Genomic DNA, 24,929 nt, shown 5'->3' with positions numbered 1-24,929 from the left:
GATCTTGTTCTCTGTTCTTTCTTGTGTTATACCCAATGTTTTCATATGCCTTTGCTTCCTTTATGTTATTTACAAACTGATTGTACCACTTTTTGCATTAGATATCTACTATTAGAGCTACTTTCCTGAGTGTACGTACATTAAATGCTGATTTCTCGTGTTTTATATTGCGTATTCATTTGTTTCACTCTTACACCCATTCGCTGCTTCTGCGCAAATCCCTTGATGTATTCATAATCGAGGGTGCCCTAACAGTCGATTGACTCTGGGACCCTTGTCTGTATACTAATAAGTTTGTATTCCTTTTATGTAATAGACTTTCTCTTTCAAAAATAAAAAAAGGCATAAAACAGAGTCACAAATCTATGCTTACACACCTACAACGAAGCTACAACAGATCGTCCTTTAGTTGTTTTTTTTTCCCTTTTTCTAAGGACCACACTGCTGCTATTATAGCTTTTTCTCATTTCATTTTTGTCTGAACTCTTTTTCTTGCTTCAATAAGTTTTTCTAGTCATTTTAAAAGTGCAAAAAGCCCTGTTGTATGCTCACTGTGGCCACACCAGCCATGTTGAAGCCTGCTTCAATAGAATGAGTAAACTCTATTGTTATGGGGCCCTGAATTTGAACTTGAATAGGCTTCATGGAACAACACGGTCAACTTGAACCCAATAAACAACCTTTGTTTAGGGAGTCGCAGAAGCAATCTTCAATCACTTTCTACTTCTTTCTTTAACCGATCGCGCTTTACAGTACAAGCCACCGTACAAGCCAACGTACACAAACAGGGCAAACAGGGACCAAGACGACTTCTTTGAATGAATCCAGCAGCGTTTTTACACAAGAGCGGCTGAGCTTCTTGCTTGCTAATTTTTAGAGCATCTCAGAATCCCCAGGCAAGTACTGCCCACCCCAAAAATAAAATGAAACAAAAAAAAGTAGCCAGACTTCTTGACGGATGTTCATAAAATTTTCATGCCTTGGACATAAAGTTTAGAATCTCACATTACAAGTCGCTCTAACAGATCCGTGTTTGATTCTAAATCAACACATTTTTGTCCCGAAAAGGACACGACTGGGTGCCTCAGAAAGAAGGGTAGCCAAATTTCTAGGGCCCCCCGGCTTAGGGATAGAACAGCAGTTGACCAAGTGCCTTGAAACTTATCTGCCTGCAGGAAAACTAGGTGCATTTGTATGCAAAGTAGCCAGTGAAACATCTATCAACACTGGTTGTTTTTGTTACTCAGCCGACCTTTTTTTTTGTCAATTTAGAGTGTGAAAAGGTTTGCTAGAAAAAAGAAGGGTAAATAAAACCAGTCTGGACAACTCCGCTGGATCACAATTGCATTCCATGTGCCAGTTATTTCAACTAATGTCGACCCTCTCAACTTGGTTACATGGCTTAGCTGTAGTGCTCAACAACAATGTTCAATGCAAATACCCTTTACTGAATGAGTACAGAAAAACAGGTGGCAGAGCAAGTGGTGCAGAGAAACAGGTGGCTCAGAGTTCAAAGTGGTTCACAGCTCAAAGTTCCACAACAATAGATCTAGAATAACTCTGGTTCACACAACACGCAGGCAGGCATTCGTTCCAGAGTTAAAAAAAACATGGAGAATGGTTTTCCCCAAAAGAGTCGCGCGCCTACGCAAAACCACCTGCCATATGTTCCACAAGCCTGTAAGAACACATGCATCTTGAAGGAGAAAGGGTGAACCCTTCCTTAAGCAAACAGGCCACAACGCTCAAAGACAAAATCATCAGTCATAATAAAGAGGAGACGACCACCCACCTCGGTGAACAGCTCTTGTCCGAGAGCATCTCGGGGGAAACGTACTGTGCCGTCCCCACAAAGGAATTGTGACCGTTGAGCTCAATCTCCCCAATGTCCATCTCATCTGCAACAAAACCACAAGAGACATTGGCTCAGTTTTATTTCCAAGTTCAAGCCTTTGGGACAAGGGATGTCAGCTGGCTTTACGTTTCACAAAACTGATTGTTGCCACTGTATTCGTCACCGACACTGAGCAGTGAGGAGCGTGGCATCACGGCCAAAGGGGCAAAAACACAACAACACTTGAAGGTTTTGAGGCACTCCTTCCGCTACGACTCTTCGAAAGACAATGTCGATGTGTATTCTGTAATGCACAGTCACCACATTTCAAGATTCAAATAACCCGCCGCGGTGGCTCAGTGGCTAAGGCGTTGCGCTGCTGAGCACGAGGTCGCGGGCTCGATTCCCGGCCGCGGCGGCCGCTTTTCTGATGGAGGCGAAAAGCAAAAACGCCCGTGTGTGCGAGATTTCGGCGCACGTTAAAGATCCCCAGGTGGTCTAAATTAATCCGGAGCCCTCCACTACGGCGCGCCTCATCGCCTGCGCTGCGTCGGCGCGTTTAACCCTACAATCAATCAATCAAGATTCAAATACCACCTCAGAAGCAAGCTTTTGAATAAAAACAAACAAACAAACAAACAAAAACCCAGCACACCTGAGACCTGAGACATCCATTCCTTCATTTCAGGAGACAATTTCTTTAGTTTACCCTTAACTAATTCACCTAACAACCCCCTAATCACCAACCCGGAACTTGCACTGACTTTTGTTGTTCGAAGGGGGTCGGGTCCCCCAAACTTCATCCTCGGCAACCACGAAAAGGCAACCTTTGTGTAGCAATGTTTTAAAATGCTGCAAGCAATGCTCTGTTTTTCTTTTTGTAATCCCGAAGGCAGCAACAAAACAAGTACGTGTGCCACAATGGGTCCCAACACTTCGCCTAATTAATAAGCACATACGGGGCAAGCAGAAGACAGCAGCACCAAACCAACACCCAGGACAAAAGTTGTCAACAGGTGACAGATATTGTTTGTGAATGAACGAATTTGGCAGGTTAAACTCTTGGTGAAATAAAAAGAACAGTAGAAGGGACCTCTTTTGCACTCCTGTAACTAGCTGTAACCATGCGAATGGAGGAACTGCAAGATTTGAGCCCTCGAGCAGTCGAGGAAATGGGGCCTTCAGGAATTAATTGAAGGAGGCTAAATAACATTCACAACTGTAGTGTCCACTAAGGTCAGCAGATTAGAGAGACTTGTACAAGTCCGCACAACCACATTTCCAGTGATGCATTCCCACAGCCACAATTTGCCGAGCCACCTCTACGAATCAATCCAAAAACTACATAGCATGACAGTTTCTGAAATTTGGAAAAAGTCTTTCTACGTACTCCTTAACGTGACTCCGATGCAAAGACTACTTTAAAGGGGTAATGAAATACCTTCCGCCGATGCATGGATGTACATGTAACCAAATAAGACAATGTATTAGCAATCGCCTCCCGCAAGAATTTTGTTAAAGCGATGAGTATTAGCTGAGAAATCGTAAATCAAAAACCGCGCATTATCGTCGCGCCGCGTTTCCTCCTCTTTTCAACTGTTGACGGCGCGCGAGCACTCCCTCCCATGATGCTGCGCTAGTCAGCGGTGACGTACTTCTGCATTACGCTCCTCTGACTGCCGTCTGCTACGGGCAAGTTTTGTTGACACCATGAATTCCGCACTACGCTCAAGGATGGATAAGCGAACGAAAAATCTGGCCGCATGTGTGCGGTGGCCTGGCCTTGCCCTTTCGCGGTGTGCGTTGCTGCAGTGCAGCACGTGACTTTTAAAGGGACACTGAAGTGATTTGTAAACATTGCGGGATTACTAGCGCAAATTGTAGTTCGGAGTCCGTAGGCCTTGTTTCGACCACTCTGGCCTCGTTTACGCGAATTTATTTAGTAGAAAAATCAATTCGAAAATGCTGTCCTCCTCTCTTTACGCTCGCCCATTTTCTGTGGCGTTTTCGTGTGACGTCAGCAGGAGATGAGCTGGAAAATGGCTGCGCTACTGCACGGTTCGCCGACCAGCCGACCTACCAATCGAGTCAGTCGGCCCAGCGTTTCGTCCGCCGGCCGCCGACGGGTCGTCGCTATTCGCTCGCTCAATTTAAACTAAGCCACAACACCTTTGTGAATGAAAGAATGTGCCTTTCTTTACTTTGTTAGTTTGTACACTGTGTCAAACTCAGTGTCCGGGTCGCTCCACACAAGCGCTGCACAAGTGCACATGCGACGCTTCGCTGACTTTACGCTAGTAGGAAAATCTAAGGCCAATTGAAGGCGGGAGAAGAGTCAGCGAAGTCAATATAGGTACTATGAAAATAAAATCAACTGAAACTTTTACCGTATAGCGCAAAACTAGGGAGCAGGAAGCATTTTTTGCGCTGGGTAAACAAGCACAGCGGTCAGCAGCACGACCGCACATCTGCGAACGCTTTTCCGTCAAAGAAATGCAATTGCTAGACGTGAGATATTGTGGAAGTTTGGGGGGACGCTTACTGCAGGAGCGCTATACAACAAATAGTCACATAAAGTAATTGAAATGCTTAAAACAAATAAAAGTGTAAACTGATTATACATTATAGACCTTATATATCCAGCCCGGTCAGTGCCGGCTCGTGGCCTAGTGGTTTGAGGCGCTGGGATTACTGTTTTGAAAGTCGCACGTTCGAATCCCCGAGAGTACATGTTTTTTTTTTTTTTTTTAAGTTGATTTTTTCGCATGCGGCCGATGTTTTCTGGACTGAGTTCACCCTTTTTGGGCCGTAACGTTCACTGCTCCACGAGCGAGATCGCAGAACGCGCGCATACTGGCAATGACGCGCTAGCGAGTTCTCGTTGGCGTGCTGTTGCCACAAGCACCGACTGCTTGCGGGCAGTGGGCCCAGGCCTCAATCAGCACACCCTTGGCCTGGTGCGAACTAGCTTTTTACGAACAGACATGAGTGAGGCAAGCTCCGAATATGCGGGAAAAGCGCATGGCATTTGAGAGTCTGCGGTGACGCGGAGGGCGTTCATCCACTGCGTAGGCCTCGTCTAGTGATTTCTACGATTCTGAGCCGCCCTGGGAGGTTTATCTTAGACATTTGACAGCCGACAACATGGCAGAAGCGCGGTACGGCGATTACTGAGATATCGAGAATGGCCATCCAACAACGCCATCGGATGTCAAGCATGTTGTTTTACAGAACCGAAACCGAAACTTGTTTGATTGCTAACCTTGGGCATCGTCCAATCACGGTGCCCCCCCTCCTGACGTCACAGCCTTTAGTTGGTGCGGCCGCCGCAAACCGCGTATGGTAGTTTTTCTTCTTTCGCGCTTTGTAAAATAATTACCGATTTGTCAACCGGATAAACGATGAATAGTGTGTTAATTTGAGCCAGTCTACACAGTGCAAGCAAAAACGGGAGCTTGACAAATTCACTTCAGTGTCCCTTTAATCGGCGGCGAACTCGCAGCCGCTCGGGGTGGATCGTGCGCTCGGTCCCTTTCATGCACCGCGCACTGTTTATCCAAAAAGCGCCGTATCAGATGTGGCCCCGCTGGTGCCGGGTCTTATTTTGCGGTGGTGGTAATTCCTGCCGGCGCCATGTGGAAAAGACATTTTCAACCGATACAGAACCCGTGCACAAAACGCTTCAATCATGTGACCAGTTCAGCTTGGGGCAACGCGTGGTGGAGAGCGGCAACGTTGGCAAAACATGCTCCGGCGCGGCTCTGAGCTTTCTAGCGCTGGAGCGAGCGCCTTTCTTTGACGATCTCAAACATCGGTTGCCTTGGCAACAAGGCACAAACCGCCCTACAAGTCATTTACGGTTGCGTGATCACGGTTCAGCTTGGGGCCCCACCTCGCGACATGTGGGCACTGCAGGCGTACCACTCACTCTCATTAGGAAGTGTGAGATGCGTTTGGCATTACAGGAGGCGATGGTGTGTGTGTTGTTGTGGACGCCTTTGTTTCGCGATGAAATGCGACGTTGTGCTTCTGCGGGTGGATAGTGCTTTTCATGGTCTGGATTATCTTTCTCGAGCGACGTACGACTCAACCTCGCATGGGGTATGTGCAGTGTGCGTGGCTAAAAGCTATCTCGGCTTGCGCGCCAGAGTTAAGTGACTTGCTGTTCGTCCCCACAAACCGCGCGCGAGGTGAGTGCCGAATTTACGACGGGCAGGAGGAGGCAACCCATCGTCTGTCAATCGTAGTTCAGACTTGCAACGCATATTGTGACGTTGTGTTCGTTCGAAACGCATCTCTGGATTGTTTTGAAGTGGAAAAAAATGTATCCGTCAAACCCGGGCATTCGGCTCGGGGCTTTCTCTGCGATTGCACGAAAAAAGTGCCACGGGGCTTCAACGCTTTCTTTATGGAACGTACTCCGGTAAGAGAATATCCATGTCGTCTTATGGCCGTGTTGCATTAAATACGAACGGTTATGCATTCGTTTACACTTGTTTCGTTTGTCGTAAAATGTTCAAGCACTCCGGCACTCCGCTGGCAGATCAGCCGGCGAGCCGACGCTGAGCAGATGACTCATCTCTTTGCCGGAAGTGCGTGAAAAAGCCGCCCAATAGCAGGATGTCTAGCTCATGACGAACATCTGGGAATCGATGATGAAGACATGTGAAGATGGCGGCGCCCAAAAACACGAAGGAAAGGGTGAGAAAAAAACGACAAACTTTGCAACAAAAGTGTGAGCTTTCCGCTGCGCATAAAAGAGTAATACTTGGCCCAGATGACCTTGACGACCCAATCTAACGATTGCGCTACTTCATTTAGTGTGCTCAAAATGCCTTTCAGGGCCCCTTTAAACAGCTTCATTCCACACAAACCCCGTGGCCACCACCACAACTTCCATGTATTGACTTTTTACGAACAGCTTCACTCCACAGGGACAAACAATAAGTTGCTGATTGGATATCGCGGACACTGCACATAAAGGCCAATGCCATGGCAGATGTCACGTGATGTGTGCCGAAACCTCTGCAAACACTCTCCACATTTTGCTGACCCTAGTTACGGCCCTTGAGTGTCGACTTCCTTTTATCAGCTTTTTGCCCAGCGAGTAACTCGTGCTTGTGTTTACGGCCAAAGCAACGTACTAGACAAACCATGGGTCCTTAACTAAAAAAAAAAAAAAAAAAAAAAAATCAACATGTCGCACGTCAAACTGTCTGGCTTGTCTGGCGAGATATTTTTCTTTTCCTAATTCAAGCAAGCTCATTGCATTACCCAGGATTGACTTGATTATACAAACCATCTCACAGTTGCATCTTTACTGTACACAATAGTGCAGCCTTTCTAGAGAGTGTAAGTGCTTGCCATTAACTGCACTTTGACTGTGCTTGTGATTGTACCGGTGAAAACTGTCAATGTTTGTATTTCCCGCTATTTGTTTTCTGGTTCTCTCTCTGTAATAACCCTAAAATACAGGCTCAAACCAAAAATAAGAGGGTCACTGGTCTTTCCAATAAAAAATTTGCCAAAAAAATCAATTTTTTGCATTATTTTATTCGGAGGCTATAGGACCTGCAAAGTATTATAGCTGTACTGTTGGCCTAAATTGGCCTAAATGACAATTTCTGCCTATGTTTCTAAACTTCCTGCCTTGTTTTCTCAGGGTCTTTTTTTTTTCCCCACGAGTACAATATCTTGGGATGTACTGGTCAGATTTGTATCATTTTCTGCTGTATTCGAAAGCTGATTAACTGAACAGTGCAATTAAACCACAAGAATATACAAGATTTCATGCAGCTCTATTTATAAAAACGCTGCTAATTGAGGACCTGATATTTATAAAGTTCACAGCGTTGGCAGAAACAATGCTAAAATTACTGCTGTGGTATATTTGCACCCCTAGTCCTTCTAGAGCACAAAGGGATATAAAGTATTGCATTCAAGTATTTCATACGTACATAATGAAAAAAAATTGCCCGAAACAGAATGGCATAGCATGTTGCACAACTCTGAACTTACACCACATACCGTAAAGTTTCTGAAGAACACCCACCCAAAGTACCGAGATATGAAGTGAAAAACACGGGATGAGCGATCTTTCAAGTCAGGTGCGAAAAACTAGAAAAAAGTGGCCACACCGCCAACAAAAAGTGCGGAGGTATCAAGAAAAAATAGCAAATGGGCGAACTTTCGAGTGAAGTGCGGAAAGGACAAATAAGTGACCGCATCAACACATGAATAGATGATTCCCGCTTATTTTGTTCACTCGTCGGTGCTGAAGCAATCGATCTTTGGGGTCTATGAGTAAGTTGAATATTTCACCCATAATGTTACATGTTTCTATGTTTCGGGGGTGGGTGTTCGCTTGGAACTTTATGGAAGACAAAAACTGACAGCATATTTGTGCTCAGGATGCTAAAATACAACTACTGCAAAAGTATCAAGCACATAGGTTAAAAAATGACAAAAACATCCTCAAGACCAGTGCCCCCCCGCCAGCTTAAAATATGACAAACACGATGTCTGTCGAGGTCAGGCCTCAAAGTCACGGAGAATGCAACCGCATGAAGCAAGGCCCGTCTCTACAAGCAGCGCATTGCAAAGAGGTCTCCCAAACACTCACCACAGAATTCCCGGGAGATTATCTTGGCCGAACCGAAGTCTGTGATCTGGATGTGCATGCGCTCGTCCAGGAGAATGTTCTCCGGCTTAAGGTCCCTGTGCCGGCAAGAAACGCAAGGCTTAAGAATTACGACCAAGCTGCTACTTCACACAGAAATACCAACACCCCAGTAACTATTAAGACTAAGTCGCTGTTATCTCATCAACGGTTGTTATTTTGCCCACACAGCTCGACAATATACCAGCCTGAAAAAAATGTATGCACCAAGTCATCTAGTTACGTAGTCAGCTAGGTAAGTTCGTTTGAATAAACAAATGTGTAATGTTGCTTCAGTGGTAGATTTGGTCCATCCTCTTATGTATAAAATATGCGGGCAATACGCGGGGATATATATTTTTTTTCATTCGTCGACAGAAAGTGGGGGTGAGGGTTATGTGCAGAAGTGGACTATACGTGCACAAATACGGTACGTCACTCCTGCTCGTATCACATCACTGTACTGCGAAATTTTGACAACCTTTTAATATTTCATGCGCTTTCCAGTTGAGAAACTGTCTTTTGAGACTGGAATGGAGCTGAGTGAGTAACCAAAGGCTCGTTCTTTCAAATTGAATTATTGTGTTTTGTCTTCATGGCCCCGTAAAAAAAAAAAAAAAAAAAAAAAAGTTTTGTACGATGCATTCAGATTTGGTGTACAACACACTAAAGCTAAATTAACCTAAAACAAACTGAACTGAAGTTTAAGTACACAGCCAGGTATGCTAGCAGAACGTCAAAATTTGGTTGAATTTAGTGACAGAATTTAACTGGGTTCAAAATAGCGAGTCGACTGTAACAGGTTAAACACCGAGCACAGCCCTGAACAGACATTCGTACCGCTGCTGTAACCTTCATAAATTAGATAACCCTGATTGATACCTAGAGAGACAGTTAGGATAGGACAGATGATAAGACAGATAAGATCGATATGGTAGAGAGATAAGAGAAGATAATAAAGAGAAAGAGAGAAAAAAAGAAAGGAAAATAAGCCCGAGGCCACAATAAGCCCGAGGCCACAATGGGCTCAAAACACGCAAACCAGACACATCACCTACCTATGCACGATGCCCAGGGAATGCAGGTGCTCTAGCGCCGAGATGATCTCGGCCGAGTAGAAGCGCGTCACATCGGCGTCAAACGACCCAAACTTGACGATGTGGGGCAGCAGCTCGCCATTTTTTGCATAGGTGACTACGAAGTCTGCACGGCCACCGGTCAAGGTAACAACAACACAACGCTAGACTCCCAGATGATCCAAAATTCGCACCAAAATGCAAGCCGTCGTGGAATTAATTGAATAAAGTCTACCGTGCGTCGGCAGTGCTCTGTATATTTTCGACAAATTTAAAAGCACTGTACAATGAGGAAAGTACATTCAAGAGTGTCATTTACCACACACTATCACCACTTCATTTTTTTAAAGTCTGCTACAACGACACAGCAGTCCGCAATGCTAAATTTAACAGATTTCTGGCATGCTAACCTGTACAATCAGTGCGCAAACAAAAAAAAAAACTGCATTAACCATTAAGTGGGTGAAAAATTAACATTCCAACTGTTAAGAAAGAATGAAAACACAGTGCGCGACGCCATTGCAGTGGTTGGCGCAGTGGTAGTGAATAGCATAAGGAATTTCCCTTTCTGCCATCTACTACAGCCAAACTAAGGCTCTTGATTTCTACTAAATACTCAAATAATTTATCTGAATTTGAATCAGAATGAAAGCCCCATTTCATAAAAAAAAGCCCAATTCATAAAAAGCTATATAAGAGGCAGGCAGCAACAATGGTGAGGAAGATATTGAAAGGCGTGCATTTTCCTATTACTTGAGGACACCAAACCACCCCCCATCTTAAGAAAAAAACAAATTGGCCAAGAAGGGGTTGAAGCAGCTGGCAAGGTAGTTATTTCTGAGCTTAATTTTTTTCACTGCTAAGTATTGAAGAAGACGATGACACCATCAAATTGCTGCACCTTTTCATACACAAAAGAAAAAATGTTTGTTGAAGGGCATTGAACAATGGCAAAGTGGAATTAAACCCCCGTAATCAAGCCCTACCTTTCACCTTTATGCGACTCCGCGTTTATGAGGTCAGTGTTTGCCGCTGCATCTCAACTTGCTTTCCCCCTTTCCACGTTGTATTTTATTTTCTGTCATTCTGTCACAACTGTTTGGCAACCCAGATTACAAGCTTTACAAAACCTGTACTGGAAGTACTACTGAACTCAGGAGATAAATAGAATAAACAAAAGTAGACGCAATGCGTTCTGACCTTTGGCGGCTGATGATTATCCTGTCAAATCAGACAGACCCAGCCACGACTAACGGCAGGAGAACGATTTATTTGACTGCACTTCCAGTCCGAAACAGAAGGGCTGCCATCCGATCCCCTGTCATCCACTAACAATAAACTTATAGGGCAGTCATTAGACCAGACGTCCAATATGAAAAGATCAAGGGGCAATGGTGAACAAACAAGCACTAGCTGGATGTATGAAATGAGGTCACTGGACCTTTACCTCACCCAGCTAAAGCCTTGTTGTCACACTAACTTGCAAAGGGCAGGGGACAAAGAACGACTACAGCATAACACAACTGGCCCTAATTAAACCTGCTTCCTGCAGACGAAGACCTTTCTACAAAAGCAGTTTTGTGAAAAATACATAACACGCAAATCCTTACCAGTTAGAAGCTGCCTAGGGATCTGGTGTCAGCTGTAGCTGCCACCAACAATAACAAGTTTTGTGCTAACGAGTGCTTAACAGCAGACACGGTGTCAAAATGGGCCTAACAGGAATTGTTAAGGGCAACTGCACAAACTACTATTTAGCTATTTCCGTCATTCTCAATGTTAAAGAAGCACAGGGTTAAAACAGTAGTCACGCAGTGACGAGTGTGGCTCCAAAATTGCGCAAAAACAGCTTCGCCTCTTCGGCAGAGAGCTCTCAAACAGTCCCAACCTATACCCAAAGTGAAATAAAATGAAATAAAATGAAATAAAATAAAACCACTTGTCAAGCACTGATAAAATCGCACCACTTGCGCAAAGTTTGTACGACTGCAGGGGGGTGAATTTAAGACCACATCTTTTGGGCTATTAGCAGGTACGTGATAACCAAGTGCACTGGAAACGGCCCCAACCGGGGTGCAGCCGCCCCCCAGAGGAGGAGGAGGATACAGAGCTTGTTTGCATCGTGGAAAGTGGAGTGGAGGCGGATGAAGAAGGGGTGCGGCCGGGCGCTGAGGATGCGCAGGATCTGCTTCTCCCGCATGATGGCCCGCTGCTTCTTCTCGCGCAGGATGTGCTGCTTGTAGCACACTTTGACTGCGCACAACCAAGGGAGGGGAGGGGGGAGAAAGGAAAAAGTGGGGGCAATTAGCTGTGAAGGGAAAGAGGGAAACACCTGCTACGTACCACTTAACAAGTGATTTTTATCCTTCGAGGTGGGAAGATTTTTATCGTTCGAGATGAAACAGATTTATATCTGCGCTTATGTGGCTACACCTTCTCATAATTTATGCGGAACAGTTTGATACTAGCGCTTCTGCGGCTACAGTCAAACCCGTTTATAGCGAATTGCAATATGCACCGCGATTAGTTCGATATATCCAATAGTTCGATATAGCCGAACCCGCCTATAACGAACTTATTGTTACAAGTTCGCAATCCGCGGGAGCCCCCCCCTCCCCCTCCCCAACTTTACCATCCCCGCATGCAGAAACGAACACAGCGAAGTAGCCATTACCGTACCCAAAATAATTCATTTATTGCAAATAATAAAGCTACTTTCCACCTGAACTGCCTACTTTGCAAAGAAAAAAGCGGTGATTTTTGTTTTCACTTTCGTTTTGGCGGCTTCAACTAGCATAGCATTCTCTACACGGAACATTCTTTGCACCAGTTCGAGTCTGCGTCCTCCAAAATCTAAGAAGCATTGGTGGAGCACATCGACTGCCGAAAGCGCTTCATTATAAGCGTCGGATGGATTTCACTCGCGACATCATCGGGAACGTGGGGGAGCTCTTCCCACAGTTCACCGATGCTGCTGTCTTGGTCCGGACTCGCTGACTGCGCCGGTTCCGTCGTGAGTCCCGCGCGTCGGAAACAGTTACGGAAAGTGTCGGGCGTCACGCCGCTCCGTGCGAGGCACAATGTCTCAGTCACCTCAGTCGCAACTCTTGCTCCGTGGTCGCGGCCAATCCACATCTCAATCGCCACTCCGACACCATGCATTTCGGCGGCCATTCTAGGCGCGCAGAGTTCGATATATTGGATGTGAACTTCGTTATAAGGAATATGTTTCCCATGTATTTCAGTAACTGAATTATTTTTGTTCGATATACAGCATAATTCGCTCTATCCGGGTTCGTTATAGCCAGGTTTGACTGTACATGTTTTCAAAATTTATGCGGAATAGATTGATATTAGTGCTGCTCCTAATTTATGTGGAACAGTTGGATATTGGCGCTTCTGTGGCTACATGTTTTCAAAATTTATGCGGAATAGATTGATATTGCTGCTTCTCATAATTTATGCAGAAACAGTTTGATATTGGCGCTTCTGTGGCTACATGTTTCCAAAATTTATGCGGAATAGATTGATATTGGTGCTTCTCATAATTTATGCGGAACAGCTGGATATTGGCACTTCTGTGGCTACATGTTTTCAAAATTTATGCGGAATAGATTGATATTAGTGCTTCTCATAATTTATGTGGAATAGTTTGATACTGGCACTTCTATGGCGAAACCTTCTCATAATTTATGCAGAACATCAATACCGGTGTTTCTGTGGCTATGCCTTCTCATAATTTATGCGGAACATCAATACCGGTGCTTCTGTAGCTACGTGTTATCATTTATGAGTAGCAGATTGATTTGGTGCCTCTCTGGCTAAGTGTTTTCATCGCTCATGCAAGACAGATCGATACCGGTGCTTCCACAGCTACACGTTTTTATCTTTCTGAAGTAGTTGCCATGTACAGTGTGTTTTGCAAAGGCCAAGTTTCAACGCTTAACTAAGCACGCACTATGCCTGTGGTACGAGCATAATAGCGATGATCAACACTGGCCTGCTTCTGACTGCCGCCTCCACATAAACAAGCATTGGCTGGGTGCGTTTAGGAAACTATTCTTGGGATGGTATTAGGAGGGTACGCTTAGGGGGGTATGCTTAAAGAAAATTGGCACATTTTGAGTGTAGTTACAGATGCACAATAAAAAATTGTTTCATTCATTCGATAGAAGACACCAACAATTCTAAGCTCATCTCTCTTACTCAATCAGACAGCTGAAAGGCAAGAACAAACCCTTAACTACATAACCCTTAACCCCTACAAAAACCCTTAACTACATAAAGGAAGCAAAATTTAAACCTTTCTGATAGTACTTCTCTGCTATGAATGAGCTACCCACCATAGGCTCAGCCCGAAAAAAGACGAAGACAAATGTTTGCAGGGACACTCACTTGCATATTCTTTATTGGTGCGAATCTCTTTCGCAAGGTACACCTGCGAGAAACAAAAGAAAGAGCACTCCAAATTTAACAGTACTACACGATCACTCCTGAAACGCAACACAGTGCAATGCCCCCACCTTTCCTGCATCCAACACAAGTTCTCGTTCAGCTTCGGATCGCACCTTACTCACAGCTATGCAACAAAACAGGTGTTGTTACCAACATTCACAGCTGCCAAATGATGAAGTTGTACAAGCACAATGCGCCCGCCGAACAAGGGGGAAACGTTCTGGAATTATTAGGTTTTCTTTATTTGTATTTATTTCTTGCTAAAATGCATGCAAAAAAACCCCCAAAAATCTGGCACAACAGGTTAACTGGAGTAAAGAATTTTTCAGATTAACTTCTAGCAGTCCAGGGTACACAACAGGCAAATGTCGCCTAAAAAAGGCATCTATCAGAAATACAGTCCAGCCCGCTTATAAAAAAAACACATAGGGAAACGTAAATCCCTTTATTATATACGTTTCCCACTATATGTGGACATAAAATATATTTGCACAAATGGTGGTGGGAAACAAGGATTTGTTCCTTATAGCAGGTATTTCATTAAAAATGGACTCGCTATAAGTGGGCGATACAGTAGGTAAAATCCACACCCATGTGCAGAGCAATGGGGTGCTTTGGCCAGCAGTAAACCACCGCAACAGATCAGATAGCACGACTTATCGCTGCCAGTGCACGTTTCTCGGAAATGACAATACGCCAAAACTGTTGCCATATTGAGCGACGAGAGATTAGATTAGCCCCTTGCAATACTGTGCCTCATATAAAAGTGCTCCTGGATTTCTCGGTAATCTAGACAAGTGGAGGCACAGTGTGAGCGGGGAAGTGAAAGTGGGGGGGAAAGTGAAAGTGCAGTGTACAAGTGAAAAATACACATGTACACTGCACGCTTCGCACCTTTCCAGGTTTCACATTAGTAGAGGTGGCCTGGGATTTTTTTTTCCTTCTCTTTCATTTTTCTGCGCACACAGACAAGAGGCTTCCTCGACTGCGTCACATTCAAGCCTGCATTAAAGTGCCACGGGAGGGAGGAGACAACGAGCCTCACCATGGAAAAGGATCCCTCGCCAATGAGCTTTCCAAAGATGAAGTCGTTGGCGCTCATCTTGGCCGGCTGCTTCGACTCTTCGCCAGCCTTGGGCGCAGCCACATTGTTGGGCACAGTGCTGCCCGAAGAGGCGGCGACGGCAGCGGCGGCAACCGGCATCCCAGCGTCCACTTTGGGAGAAGCGTCGGCAGGTTCTTTTTCACTCCTCTGCAGGCAAAGGGGGGAAAAAAACGTCTTTTCATCGGAATACCCCAGCTTCAAAGCGGGGAAAAAAATATCTTTTAGACGGGACACCCCAGGTTCCTTGTTTGTCCCACAATTCCACATCCTTAAAAGTGCAAATTGTTTCTTTAGTGGAGTGACTGGATGTACCCATCGACATTTTCCTCCTTTGAAAATTTTCCAACACCCACAAGACAAAATTTCGGGCAAACTCCCACTCAGCGATAACAAAGCCCTTCACATTACCAACTCGGTGTCTAGACAATATTCACATGCTTGAGAGGCTCCTAAAAAAATTAAAAAGCTCCTCCTCTCTGCATTGCAAACCTTCAAAAACAGGGAATGCGCAGTAGCATAATGTGGACTAAGGTATATAAGTATACATTAACTGCTCAATTCCATTATGTCCCGGGAAAATAAATACCTATTTTAAGCTGAAGTTAACCAATATTTACCAGTGAAGATGCCCGCACTATTTTGCGCAGCCATAACTGTCACAACAATGGCAAGGGTAGCAGCTGTTTCCGTTGTCTCAGTCAAGCAAGACCTCTTGCTTTGTCGAAAATGCGCGTCGTAAACTGTGCCAAGTACCCACTGTTTCAGCATTGGTAGGCGATTAAGTCAACAAAAATACAAATACCCTCGCGACTCATTTTTGCCTTTTATACGACTCACCCCCATTAAATACGTTATATTTGTCAACGTTCATATTACTGGAGGCTATTGGTGCGAGGGCACATTATATGACACGGTAACTCGTGAATTCAGACTGAGCATGATTGCAAAATTATTACCAGTAACAACGGGGACATTTCTAAGAACAAAAACCAGAAATATAAGCATCCAAAAAACAAACAAAGAATGCTTCAAGAAACATTGCAAATCACAGGCATGGCGAGAACCGTTAAATTTCTTCATCACATTTGAAGAAAACTTGCGAGCATCACTGTTTACCCAGTAATCAACGAATGGAATGCGGACAACAAAATGCAACAAATGCAAGAACAAAGTTTTACGCTTCCAACCTAGAGACATTGAATAATGGCCCAGTTAACATTTAATAATGAGCTGAGCACGAGTTCGATTCCCGGCCGCGGCGGCCACTTTTCTGATGAAGGCGAAAAGCAAAAACGTTCATGTGTGCGAGATTTCGGCGCACGTTAAAGATCCCCAGGTGGTCAAAATTAATCCGGAGCCCTCCACTACGGCGCGCCTCATCGCCTGCGTTGCGTCGGCACGTTAAACCCTACAATCAATCAATCATTTAATAATGAAGTGAGGAGGTTGTCGTATTTGTGCCTCTAATCAAACGACAGTGTAGCTTTAAATGACCACCAAATCATGACGTTGCCGTTTATCTAATCAAAAGCTGAAGAAAAACATTTGCTGTTCCCAATACCTTTTTTTTTATTTACTGTGGATAAAACAGGTGCCCCTGCCATTATTCCATGGAGGTCAGTTTCCTATGGTAGCAACTGGGGCTGCAAATTAGCAGGTGTAATTTTTATTCATTTCAAATTGGCCAGGTAAATTCCACCACAAATCTTGTTGCACAAAATCTGTACCATCAAAGAGAAGTGCCCGTCCAGCTGACTGACTGGCTCATCGATGCCCAGCCAAAACATTCTTATTATGACGTAAGGGCTCAAAATTAATTTTTCTAAAGTTAATTACGCTCCCACAGGAGCAAAAAGGTTCAATTCTCTTTTCGCAATTTTTCAATTTCTCACAAACCCATCAAGACATTTAACTTGCTTTGGCTAACTATGTAACCCATGCAAACATATAAAATGTAGTTTCAGGGGGGCGAATCCAGAATTGGGGTTAATTACGAGTTGTTCCTGGTTTCTCAATGCGTAATCAGCCCGTTGATATATCCAGCTGGTTTTTGCTTGAGAAGTTACCCCCGCAGGTGGCCAAAAACCGATGTCAAAACTCAGCCCTAACAAACGTGTGAAAGGGCTAGCAGGATTACTGAAATTACATCCCCGACAATGTGAAAATGGCTAAGATGTGATATCATTAATGCCCAAGCCCAGAGCGCTGGACATAGAGACCTGAAGATCAATAAAGATAATTTTTTTTAATTACCCCCCCCCCCCCAAAATAGTGTGATTGGCTTCAATGTTTATTCAGAAAAATTGTTCATTATCTTGCAGGCCCATTCAAATCCCAAAATGGTTTTAGCTCACCTATGTAAGTAAAGCTTACCAACTTCGACAAAGCGATTTCACTGCCTTCCCCCAACAAAACGTAATAGAACAGATCTGGATTTGGGGTGAAACTGCATGTTTTTATGGATTACTTAATATGTGTTGTTAGACTTTTTGATATGTCAACATACTCAAACACTGCCGGTGCTACTTATAATGAACCATTACTCGACATTTGCGAAAAGTTTGAGCACAAACAAATCAGCGACTTGTTTAAAGAAAAGATTTCAAAGATGCTTAGCTATTGTTGCAACACCCTACACTGCAAAAACATTTTCTGATGAGCCACTCCCACTTCACGTGTTTTGAATGGAAAGACTATCGTACACGATTTGCATGTTTGACATCCTTCGTCAGAGCACCTTATCAGCCAACAAGGGAAACCAACAGAAGCCGATAACTGCTGTCGGACGTATCACAAAAAGAAATATCGCCGCTCTAAAAACAACCCTCTCTAGTAAACTCAAGTGAAAAGAGTCAAAATTCCGCGCATACTCCTCAGCGTTCACAGGACCGACACCGGCAACTCGACTAAGCATTTCTAGACAACATCTTGACGCTGACCCCAAACATCTCAAAATGGATTTTTACTTTTCCATGCCAGCTTTTAGGGCCAAAGTGCACTTGTGTGCTCAGCTATTCTAAAATGACAGTGAAGAAATTTTTAAATATGTCAAACGATGTGATCGGACTACAGTCTATGCTTTGTTTAGTGAAAGCTTTACAGCCCCTCGCACAAAGTAAAGTTGACATATATAACGAAATGGGTGAACCTTATTACTAGTTTCAAGGCTGAGCTAGCGTGAAACCACACCAAAAGCCAACCTGACCGCAATGTGGCAGTTCGGAAACAGCTGTAATGTTCCCCAGGTGTTTTCTGTTATTGATAAATTCAGGAAGAAACAGATTTTCAATTCAAGCCCAGCCGTGAAATGAATTGATTTGGGTTCGATTCCTGGCCGCGGCGGTCACTTTTCTGATGGAGGCGAAAAGCAGAAATGCCCGTGCGTACGAGATTTCGGCGCACGTTAAAGATCCCCAGGTGGTCAAAATTAATACGGAGCCCTCCACTACGGCGCGCCTCATCGGCTGCATTGTGTCAGCACGTTAAACTATACAAACAATCGAAATGAATTAAACGATCTGCAGAATGGTATGACAATAGGGAGGTCGACTAATACAGTAGGATCCCATTAAGATGAACTTGAAGGGACCGTAAAATATTTTTTGTATCATCAGAAATTCACCTTAAGTTGAGGACGTTACAAGACAGCGAAAGTGTGGTTCGTCTTAATTCGAGTTTAGTGTACAAACAAACTGAATTTAAAGTGGCCAATAAGACAGACACAACTCCGTCTCACCTGAAAGAAACTTGCCTTTGGTAACTCCCTCAACTCCACTCCAGCCCCGGAAAATGATTTCTTGACCAAGCAAAGATGGTAAATATTGCAAAATATTGCAATTATTACAAAGAAAATAGTGAATACAGAATTATTGGTATGTGAACTGTGTGTGATCATTAAAGTGATATGATTACGACTAACTGATTGATTGTTGGGTTTAACGCGTCGACGCGACGCAGGCGATGAGGCGTGCCATAGTGGACGGCTCCGGATTATTTTGACCACCTGGGGATCTTTAGCGTGCACCGAAATCTCGTACACACGGGCGTTTTTGCTTTTCGCGTGATTAAACAGAGCTGAAGGTCTTCCACTACAATCCCATAGTCATGTCCTGTGGTGACTGTTTTGATAGGCAACTGCCAATCATACAAACACCACCCTATGACATATCACAAAAAGCCAAGTGAGAAAGTGATTCGAAAGTGGCTAGTGCTTGATCTGTTTTCCTTAATATCCAGGTTACGCACTCAAAGTTTGCATTAAACTTGCTATCATTCCTATTATCGACACAGTGCAGTCTTCGAATAAAACTTGCCCCTTGTCTTCTCAGCCCCTTCAAATTCGTTCTGTTCAACACTGTCATCGAGGTGTGAAGACAACAGTTCTAACGGGAACCAAATCGAAGCACTGCAACACGAATCAGGCAAGCAAACTTACCACGGCCGCGTTGCCTGCAGTGAAGAGCGGTCACCGAACGCACCAACCGGATGCTGCCTCACAAAATGAATTGCTCGCGTGCTCCGGCGCGGTTTATACGAGCTACTCGGAAAACAGTCGCGTCAACACATCGCTACAGTGACACGACCCGCGGCGGCGACGGCGTAGTCTGCGCATTTCGACTGCCGCGACGCAGACCAGACCGGACAATATATTTTTGGTCTCGTCTTCGCTGCGCGTTGCCCAACAATCGGCCGCGGCGGCGACGACGTGTTTACGCCGCCGTAAACGGCCCATTCGCTCCACACTTTGACGCACGCAAATCGATAAGGTGGTCATGACCGGCGTCAAGGGAGAGTTCGCGACACTCTTGGTCGGCGCTCGCTATCTCCGACTTCCTACTGAAAGTCCGTAGAGGGGCAGTTTCGGCGGAGATACGACGGCCTGACACTGCGAAAGTTCACGAAGGGCCCCCAGTTTTTTTCTTCTTTCCTTTAGATACTGTCAAAGAACGTTCCGCCGAAACTTCGCTACCTCGTGAGAAGGGCCGGAGGAATGAACAAAATGTAATCTAAACGAAGGTTTAAACCGATTCTCACAAGAAGAAAGCAATCCACACCGTTTGTTGCATACGCTTCGGTCTAAAGCGCCAGTTGCAGCGCGAAGTGTTCGTTCGCGGTCCATTTGAAATCGCCGGCATTGAACGAAACTTGCTGCACGGTGCTTTGAAAACCCAATTTTAAAGTACGAGAAACTAAAAAATGCGCCGCGAGATCGACAACGGAGCCGGCGACAGGGAAAAATAAAGTAGACACGTACTGAGGAACTGTCGAAACGCCACATCGTTATTGCAGCACTTTTTTTCTCCCCCTCTCTTTCGCGGGAAGTGTGGTTTCCGATCGGCGAAACGTTTCGTCCTACGGGACCCTTCGGCAAAGCCGCACGCATTCCTCGCGGGGCCAGACGCGAAAAAAGTAAAACGAAGCAGAATACAACCGCTCTGGCGTCGCGATGCGGCCGTGGGGACTTTCCCGGGGCGAACACGCGCACAAACAACAAAACCGCCGGGCCAGCCGGCCCGCTAGACAAAGGTCAGTGACATTCCTGGCTAAGCCTAACGCAGTGCCAGCCCACCGCGGGTACTCCGAGTGCCGGCCGCTCGGCAGTCGCGGACTCGCGGCGGTCGACACCGCTGACAGTTGTAGCTCGTGCCAGGGAATCGAGGGACGCGTACGTGACAAAATAAGGCTCGAAACGGCCACGATCCGTACCTCGGGCGGAGGAGCAGCCGACATTCTCCCCGGGTAGTTCTCCGGCGCCGGTTCTACCCGCTGCAAGTCATCGCAGCAGGGACGAAGGGAGTTCCGTTACGAAGCAGACCGACGGCGACTTGCCACACACGACACACACGCACACACGGGAAACACAGGTGCCGGCACATACACACGCGCCGACGACACGAAAGCATCCGCCGCTAGCGGAAAAAATAAAGACCGCTTCTTCTTGCTTTTCGCCGCCGCGCACTGTCTGCATGAATGAAAAATACAACACCCCGAAGCCAGACAACGACGGCGGTTTGTTGGTCTGGCGCGGTTGCCAGAGGACGGCGCGCGAAGTGCGCCGAGATCGGCGTGAGCGCAAACAGGGAGCTGCGCGGCCCAAGAGCGCAGCGCGTACTGTGTTTTTCGACCGGCGCCGACGGCGACTGCGGGCGAGCCAGACAGTGCGTCATCGGCAGTGCGTCACGCATTCGTCACTCGGGAAGCACATGTTTTCGCTACGTCGTTGCGCCCAATACGACGTTCTGTGTGTTTCTTTTGGTTTCCGAGACATCCGTCACCTTGCGCGTTGAATCGTCAAAGCGAGGCGTCGGCTCTACATAAGAGAGAAAGAAAAAAAAAAGGAGACAGGAAAAGGTAAATGTTGCATATGGGAACTACTGGAAAGACTGCGGGCGACAAGCTCTCTCGCGCTGCTTTCAAAACCGACGAAACTGTTCCTGCCGAGAGCCGAGGAAAAAATATGCTTGTTATTACGGCGGTATTTTTCCAGCATGCCCGTAAACCAACCCTTTTTTTTATTCGTCAATAATTACGGTTGGTTGATTGTTTGGTTTCCTGGGGTCATGGCGATGGTGGTGGGAGCCCGTACAACATGCCCGTTATGGGGGAGTGGCCAAGAAGGAGCATCCACATAACCAGGCGGGGGATTGAGCGAGGAGCTGCAAGTAAGAATTACACTGTGACTCATCTCACATTAGATGATAAACGGTAAAGAAGAAGCAAAAAGAGAACGAAAAAAAAAAACTTGTGAATGCGAAAGTAGAGTCAACAAGATTGAGTAATCATGATGAAATAGCTGTCTAGCAGAGAAACGTGCCTGCCGCTGCCACAGAACAACAAAGTGCGGACGGCAAGCTCCTATAAAAGGGTGAAAGCGTCTCGTGAAAGCACAGCGGACGTAGAAAAACGGACAAGGATGATGACTCAAGATGCGTGCGTCGCATTTGGGGAGAAGAAAGTGTTCTGTAGTTACGATGATGATGATGGCCCAAGCAAAAAGGCGCATACCCATATTAAGGGGGATAGGCCAAGAAGAATTTGGTTTATTCAGAGAATCCAATAAAATGGGACGAAACTATATGGGACCAGAAGGAAATAATTAAGTCTATGGGAAATATGGGTTGCAATTAAGGAAATCTTCAGTGCTTTTTTTAGAGGGGGAAGGGGGGGCGGGGGCTGTAGGACAAGGCGAGAAGAAGGTAGGGGAAGTGAACCAGGCGTTGTGCTACTGAGCACAAGGACGCGGGTTCGATTCCCGGCATCGGCGGGCCGACGGCGGCCGCTTTTCTGATGGAGTTGAAAAGCAAAAACGCCTGTGCGTGCGAGATTTCGTCGCACGTTAAAGATCCCCAGGTGGTCAAAATTAATCCGAAGCCCTCCACTACGGCGCGCCTCATCGCCTGCGTTGCTGCGTCGGCGCGTTAAACCCTACACTATCAATCAATCAAGCGGAAGCGAACCGACGCAAAAACTCCAGCAGCACCTAATCAGTCCAATAAAGCGGTGCCTAATTCTAGTTCGTTCACGCGCTATAGGCATTTCCTGAATGTAGCCATAGCACAGTGCTTCGCACAGAAACATTCGCGGTTTTGCTGCAGTAAATGGATTATATCCCAAATAAATCGCGGATTCACAAATGTCTGATTATATTCAACAGTAACTTCAAAGTAGTAATGCGTCGAAATCGAGATTTCCTGCCCGTTGCACACGTGCACTGTGTATTGTCGTGTCCCCGACAGTTGTGTATTCAGCAGATAATTGTAACAGCAAAACAGTTATTTTCACTAGATTTGTTTCACAATACAGCCCTCTCGGCCCTGGTGTCCTATATTTAGGACATTAACCAAAAGTCTTCTAGTAATTTGAGAACAAAACGAAAACAGATAGTTTTCTGGGAAATAGTTCTTTAAGGATGCCCCTTCCGATTGATATAACTATTGTTTGTTTTTTGCTATAGCTGAACACATGAAAGAGGAAGGTATTGCAGTGAAGACCAAATTGACGTCAAGGTGACTCCAAGGACCGAAGTCATAGTTAGATTACAAGGCTGTCAATCGAAAAATATTTGCACTACCAGCTTCAATTTTTGTATGTGGGTTAAGTTCTTTCCAAAATATTGGAAAACAAGCAAAAATATTTTTTATACTCGGCTTTAAAATTTTAATTGCCTAATGACCTAATTAGTTGTCATGCCTGTAGATCGCTAATTACATGCATCACAAGCTCAATTTTTTGTTTGTAAACTAATAGGGTACAAATACTAAATAAAACACATAGAAAAAATCTTTTCAGTGGAAACAAAAAATTCAGGGCTGAAAGGGATAGGTCTCGTACGATCTGCTAAATTTAATCTGACATCCATTCATTAGCGGACTTTGGTTTCATTTACCTCCCTCTCTCTCTCTCTCTCTCTCTCTCTCTCTCTCTCTCTATCTATCTATCTATCTATCTATCTATCTATCTATCTCCTTCTGTAAGCGTCGTATGATGGTATAAATGCGGAAACCCCCGTGACAATAAACTGTCACAGTTTATTGTGAAGGGGCGTACAGTGTAGTACCACCAGAATCCTGTGCGCGTCTCTGAAGCCTGAAAATCGCCTGATACCCTTGCGCGCGGTCTGAATACAGGAGAACGAACAATAGGCGAAGAGAGATAAATTATGTAAAAACGCACCGCGCATGCGCATTGTGACAGTGCGGCGCAGGAGCAGTCCCGTGGCTCGGCCCGCAAGTTATTATGTGTAGGTATGTGGCAACGTCCGCGATCAGCAACGGCTCCAGCAGCAGCGCAAAACAACGCCATGGGAGAACCAAGAGCATTAAATTTACGCTGCCTCTAATGCACACATGGTGAGCACAACAAGCAAGACCTATTTGGGCTTAGATTGAGGACGCCTCATCGAGCAATGAAACGGTAGATGACAGGTGCAACATTAAGGGACGAGACGAGAGCGGAGTGGGTCAGGGAACAAACGCGTGTTAAGGACATATCGGTAAGAAGAAGAAATGGGTGTGGGCAGGGCATGTAATGCGATGGGCAAATTATTCTCAGAATGCCTGCACTGCATCTGACACGCATCATGAAAGTTTTGTTGCGTCATCAAATATAAACTGACATTTGAGCGACAATGGTCAATAAGTGTAACAGAGTGGATCCCTAGAGAAGGCAAGCGTGGCAAGGGGCGGCAGTCAGTCAGATGGGCAGATGAGACCAAGAAGTTTCCGGGGATAAATTGGTCGCAGCTAGCCAGGACCGGGATAATTAAAGATTTATGGGAGAGGCCTTTTCCCTGCAGTGGGCGTAGATATGCTGATGCTGCTGCTGCTGCTGCTGCTGCTGCTGATGATGATGATGATTGTAAGCCAAACGAACAAGCTTAGACGTGGCTGCGCGTACTTTAAAAGGCGTCTGCATTACGTCGTCCCGAGAGTGCTAGGGGCCCACTCCGTAAAATCGCGTCTGTCGGTGTGAAGCCTGTAAACCAAGATCACAGGGCCAATGCCGCGCGAGCAAGGACAAGGAGCGTTGCTTGGCCGCGCCCACTTGAACGTTTCAAGCGCGTCGTGTGCTACCGTTTTTTTTTCTCCGCCGTTTATGTATACACAAAGGCTGTTCATCATCATCGCCATCATAATCATCATCACCTCTCCTACTCCTCACTGCGACTACTTCGGAACTACAGTTCATTTCACAGTCAGCGTGTAGCACAGCGGATGTTAACTATGAATGGTATAAGTACATTGTTATCAACGATCCACCCGCATCAGTGCTTCTGCCTCACCGTGACATACATATGGTGGC

At 45.5% G+C, this 24,929-nt stretch overlaps 1 protein-coding gene across 1 annotated transcript in view; it reads right to left on the bottom strand.

Moving 5' to 3' along the window:
• The window catches only part of Pdk1 (Phosphoinositide-dependent kinase 1), a 40,986-nt gene extending 20,565 nt beyond the window's left edge, over positions 1-20,421 (bottom strand). The window contains exons 1-7 of the mRNA XM_077670789.1: positions 20,383-20,421; positions 15,069-15,275; positions 13,964-14,006; positions 11,675-11,821; positions 9,551-9,695; positions 8,457-8,551; positions 1,793-1,898 (exon numbers count right to left, since the gene is read on the bottom strand). Of these exons, the coding sequence (XP_077526915.1) occupies positions 1,793-1,898; positions 8,457-8,551; positions 9,551-9,695; positions 11,675-11,821; positions 13,964-14,006; positions 15,069-15,275; positions 20,383-20,406 (767 nt within the window). The 5' untranslated portion in view covers positions 20,407-20,421. The remainder of the gene's footprint in view (positions 1-1,792; positions 1,899-8,456; positions 8,552-9,550; positions 9,696-11,674; positions 11,822-13,963; positions 14,007-15,068; positions 15,276-20,382) is intronic.
• Positions 20,422-24,929: the final 4,508 nt, after the last annotated feature.

Source organism: Haemaphysalis longicornis, unplaced genomic scaffold (genome assembly GCF_048455015.1).
Source record: "Haemaphysalis longicornis isolate Haplotype H1 unplaced genomic scaffold, Haemaphysalis longicornis Haplotype H1 scaffold_5, whole genome shotgun sequence".
Taxonomy (NCBI): Eukaryota; Metazoa; Arthropoda; class Arachnida; order Ixodida; family Ixodidae; genus Haemaphysalis; species Haemaphysalis longicornis.
Note: the sequence above shows the minus strand (reverse complement) of the source record. Positions and strands in the feature narration are given on the sequence as shown.